Below are 5,166 nucleotides of genomic sequence, written 5' to 3' on the forward strand. Positions count from 1 at the left end.
GATGTAAATAGCCTCTCACTACTCATTACCATTATGATTGTAACTCTCACACCTCCATAACCCCTCCCCATGATCTTCCCCTATGATCTCAATTGTTAATGTCATGTTTAAGACAATCATTTTATAACCTTCAGATGTAATAGTATAAATAGAGGCATGAAATATGAGATGGAACACACTTGAATACTCGATGAAATAAGAAAGTTATCTCTTCTTCTCATGTCTTCTTGTTTTATGTTGTTACTTCCAGCTATATTTTTTAATAATTTTTATCTTTTGATATTTAATTCCTTTATTGTTGACATGCGTATTCTTATTTCACATTCTATCTTCAATAAAATAATACATAAATTATTGCATTTCTTAATCTGACTATTATTAAACATACCAACCAAATCTTGTATTAGTTATGCGGTAATTATATTTTTATTATGCATCAAATCAATTATTATATTATTTTATGTGAGATTAATTGCTTCAATACCACAAGTAAACCACCATAATGTATAAACTTTATTGTTATTGTGACATATATCTACCACATTATCAGCTGATGGATACCACATATATGTCTGTCTCTCTTTGGTTGATACCAAGAAACTGAAAAAGAATATTGGAAAAGGCACCAAAAAGGAAGAAGAAAAAGAAAACTTTATCCTCAAATTTCCACCTTTTTGGCATCTGTAGGGAATTAAGGATAGATCCTTTTTCCTTTGAAAGAGAAAGGTACCTTGGCTCTTTTCTTCCAGAAAAATTCTAGTCTATCTGCACCAAAATATGAGGGACCTACCATGTCCTATGTTATTCTTTCTATAATAATAATCTCCAATTTATAGTCAATTTTCTCTTTTTCCCCCTCATACTCTACCTAACATAATGTTATCCTAACAAAATATCTTAATTTGTGGCTGAAGTTCAAATACTTGGTAGTGATGACTTTGGGAACGGATTTTGTTTTTGTGAGTCTTGTACACTTGTGTCAACAGCAGCCAATAAATACTTATTTCAGTCCGATGCACAAAGCATTTTGCGTTTACATAGAGTCCGAGGCAGGGGCGAATTCACACACAACGAAGCGGTATCATGCAACACCGCTTCGTAGATTTTTTTTTATTAATTATATGTATTAATACTGTGAGGAAGCGGATAAGTAGGAAAAATGACACCATCTGACATAAATTGTCTCTTGGTGTGTTGGTTATGTGTTTGATTTTTCTCTAAGAGTCAAAGTTTCGAACCTCAACTAGCACATATTTTTTTTTGTAAATATTTGAGAGAGCCTATGTGGTTAAAAATTGTGATGAAGTAAAATTGAATTGAGGACTTTTCCTACTTAAGATTCAACAAAACCAATAGATTAAGACTATTTCTTGTCTAGAAGTATGATAATTAACGTTATTATTCTCGCTCTTCTATAAATTTCGACACCGCTTATAATATTTTTTGCGTACGCCCCTAGTCCGAGGAAGGGCTGCATTCCAAGGGGTGTGATGTAGGCAGTCTACCCTGATGCAAGCATCAGTGACTGATTCTACGACTTTAACCCATGACCTCTAGAATACATATATCACTTAGCTATGGTTAAATAAAATGTCCGTATGAAAAATACAAGTTTTGTATTAGTTTGATATAAACACCAAGTACGAATAAGTTCTCCGATTTCAGCTTGTCATGGTATGCAAGGGAAGTCTTGTAATTTGTAATTTTTGTGGAAATCTTTTATTGAGAATGGCAATCTGTTATTAACCTAGGAAACTCCAGTGAAATTTGTATAATGGGATGTCAAAGACTGAAATTTTTTCCTTTCTGAGGCACCTTTAATGCTCTTTACTGCAGTTTTAAGTACTGAAACTGACCATAATATTAGGAGTCTGTAATGTAATAGGTTCATAAATAGTTTATTTCCTTAGCCAAAAAAGTTAATCTTCACATGAACTACAAAGTCCATGATATTAGGATAAACCTATCACAAAAGCAATGCAAAAACCACAATAAAACTATCAATATCACAAGTCAGTAAAAACTTCATATATAACATCTCAAAGCAAAGAATATTCCAGATGTATCATTGCAGATTCTTCAGCTCATCTTATTTTCTCTATCTACTATTAAAACTCTACAGGTTTATGTACAAAGTACACATACTGCAAAACTATAAATGCTTATATTTTGAACAACGAACTTATGTTGCTACCAAAAATTAGCTGCTGCACTAACATCAGTGATACTGCTTCTGCTTCCTTAGGAACGAGTTAACGCGAAATTGAGTCTCATTGTGTGCTCTCGCGGAAATTAAGCGATCTAGACAAGGCTGCTGGATTCGCTTGCAGGATGAAAGAAGCATCAGATTCACGGTTTCTATGATCAGCTTTTGTGTTAAAGGCTTTGAAGAGCCTTGCCCCACGAACCGAATCAATCTTCTCATTCTTGATACCTAATGTTGACCATATAGAGCTTTTCGCCGCTTCATTTGGATCATCAATCCTTAATGTCTTAGGAATCAGTACACATCTCTCTCCTTCATTTTCCCGGGAATGTTTTCCTAATGTCGGTGAACTAGGACCGGTGTTATGGACCGATTGATCAGAAGATAGCCACGGTACGTTCCAAGGACTTGCTAAAGTGCAGCCCCAGTAAGGTTGTGCTGGATAGAATGATCCTGGAAAGCCAGAATAAGGCCACGGAGCGCCTTGAAAGTACGGTACTTGAGGATGAAATGCCTGAAAAATTTTCAAATCATGTGTACTAGAATTGTTTTCTTTCTCAGTTAAAACTGAGGATGTACTACAAACTCCATTTGATTGATCATTCCCAGCCATGGAATCACAAAGGGGTTCATCTGATCCAAATGTTAGGACAGTCCCGTTCGCCCTTAAAGCAGGAAGATGCATTCCATAATTTGAAGTGGAAGAACTTTTGTTCTTGCGGCGGCCAGAACCAACAGGCACATTCCTCATTGTTCCACCAGCAGTCCAATATCTCTGGCAATTCTTGCAAAAATAACGAGGCTGGTTTACGTTGTAATTGTTATAATAACAGAACTTTGTTTCCATGCTATTACATCGCGGACATGGAACTAATTTGTCAGGCTTCTTGAGTGTCTTTTCCTGATCACTCGAATCTTCCTCCTCGGCAGATTTTGGCGATAGTGTTTCTTTATCCGCATCATTTATCTTAAGTTCATCACTTATACCGGATGATGTTTCTGGTTCAACCAACGAGTCTGCAGTTGGATCGACAAGTTCATTATCTTGTTTGCTTTGTGTAAATTCTCCTTTTGAAGTGATCTGGTCAGATGAAAAAAAAGAGGTTAATTTGAGCTCTCACAAGAAATCAAAACTATTCGTCACCGATAAGATGATAAATTATATTCTTAGCATAAGTAATAAGGATTTGTCATGATATAGATGTATTGGAATTAATCAAAATCCAATAACAGGCCATTAAAACTCTCAATATGTTACTGTAGAAATTTCTTTCTTCTAACCTTCATTTTATTTTTCCCTTTTGGTAAAAAAGATCTAAAAGTGAAATAGTATAAATTTTGCAGAAGCAATCTAGAGGCAATTAAACAAAATTGGCTGGATTACCCTAGCAGGGGAAAATATACCACAACAACTACGTCTTGATCATAAACAAGTTGCGGTCGGCTATATAAAATGGTTTTCCTGAAGCTCAAAACCTCAGTCTGACTCCCAAATGGTACCAAACTAGCTCCCAAAACATAAATTTCCTAAATTCCTACAGACAAAATGATGACAAAGCTAGTTTTACATTTCCATTTTAGTCTATGATATCAAGAAAGATTGACTATAACAATAACAACCCCAGTAAAATCTCACTCTATACGCAGGCCTAGAATACTGTTTCTGGTAGACCTCTGCACAACGGAAGATGCTATCAAGAGAGACTGAATTTTTCATAAAAACAAAAATCACCAAATACCAAAAAAGAAAGTCATCCAAATTGCATTTTTCATTAAATCATCATATATTTGTAAACAATATGGTCAAAGCAGACTCAAATATAGACTTTGTGACAGAGAGAAAAACTCAAAATCTTTTTACCTTATCTTCATTTGAAGCAGTTGAAGTTGAATACGACGAGCTTTTTCGATTCCATAGACCTCTTTCCTGTGTCAAACCAATCGTTTGACCAAACAGCTTAATCTCAGGGTCTCGAACTTCTGACATTCCAATTACTTAGAATTCTTCTCTGTTCTGTTTCTTGTTCTTGGTTTTTTTTTTTGTACTATGGTTTGTTCTAATAATAATTTGAAGGTTGAAAGATGGGAACAAATATTTATCTTCTTGTTTTGTTTCTTTGATGGTTGGTGTCTTATAGTTTGGACTTTGGACTACATACAGAGGAAGAAGAGAAGAAGAAGGGGTTTTAGAGTTGGGGGATGGGGGTGACACGTCAATAAAGGGAAAGGATTTAGAGCCACAAGTTTGTATGTGGCAATGAGGAAATCTTAATTTGCTTTGTTTGAGGGGGAGAACGGTTTAGTTCTTTCAAGTGTGTGTGGTTTGTTTGCTGTTTTTTTGATTCCGTAACCAACCAAAACAATAAAGTTGTCTTAAAGAAAAAGAAAAAAAGGCGAGTGCTTTTTGTACTATTTTTTCACTTTCGTTTTTGTCCATGTCAGCAGCACTTTCCCAATTTGACTATGCCATTTCTTCTAACCCTAATTCTGATTTATTTTGTCCTTCCCCACTCCATAAATACAATTTGAGGCGGATTCGAAATTGAATATTACTCCCTCCGTTCTAATTTATGTGAACCTGTTTGACTGTGCACGGAGTTTAAGAAAAAAATGAAGACTTTTGGAATTTGTGGTCCTAAACAAGTCCAAATAGGCCCAGAATATTTGTGTGGTTATACACCCTTCTCATTAAGGGTAGAGTTGTAAATTAAACTAAATTATTATCAAATTTAGAAAGAGTTCATTCTTTTTGGAACAGACCAAAAAGAAAATAGGTTCACATAAACTGGAACAGAGAGAGTATGAATTTTAGCTAGCGTTTGGCCATAGATTCCAAATTTATTTTGAAAAATCTGATTTGGGTGAAGTTTGGTTTGAAAATGAAAATGTGTTTAGACATACATTTTCAAAACATATTTTCCAATTTTATTTTTGGGAAAACATGTATATAATTCCCAAGT

General features: G+C 34.7%; 1 protein-coding gene across 1 annotated transcript; it reads right to left on the bottom strand.

Moving 5' to 3' along the window:
- Nucleotides 1-2,004: 2,004 nt before the first annotated feature.
- On the bottom strand, nucleotides 2,005-4,444 carry LOC104211505 (cyclic dof factor 1-like). Its single transcript, XM_009760567.2, has 2 exons — nucleotides 4,068-4,444; nucleotides 2,005-3,287 (listed from the first exon to the last, which is right to left on the bottom strand). Exons 1-2 carry the CDS (start codon nucleotides 4,191-4,193, stop codon nucleotides 2,271-2,273), a joined length of 1,143 nt encoding a protein of 380 aa, XP_009758869.1. The 5' UTR covers nucleotides 4,194-4,444; the 3' UTR covers nucleotides 2,005-2,270.
- Between the last annotated feature and the right edge of the window lie 722 nt (nucleotides 4,445-5,166).

The sequence above is a fragment of the Nicotiana sylvestris genome, chromosome 10, assembly GCF_000393655.2.
Source record: "Nicotiana sylvestris chromosome 10, ASM39365v2, whole genome shotgun sequence".
NCBI classification, from domain to species: domain Eukaryota; kingdom Viridiplantae; phylum Streptophyta; class Magnoliopsida; order Solanales; family Solanaceae; genus Nicotiana; species Nicotiana sylvestris.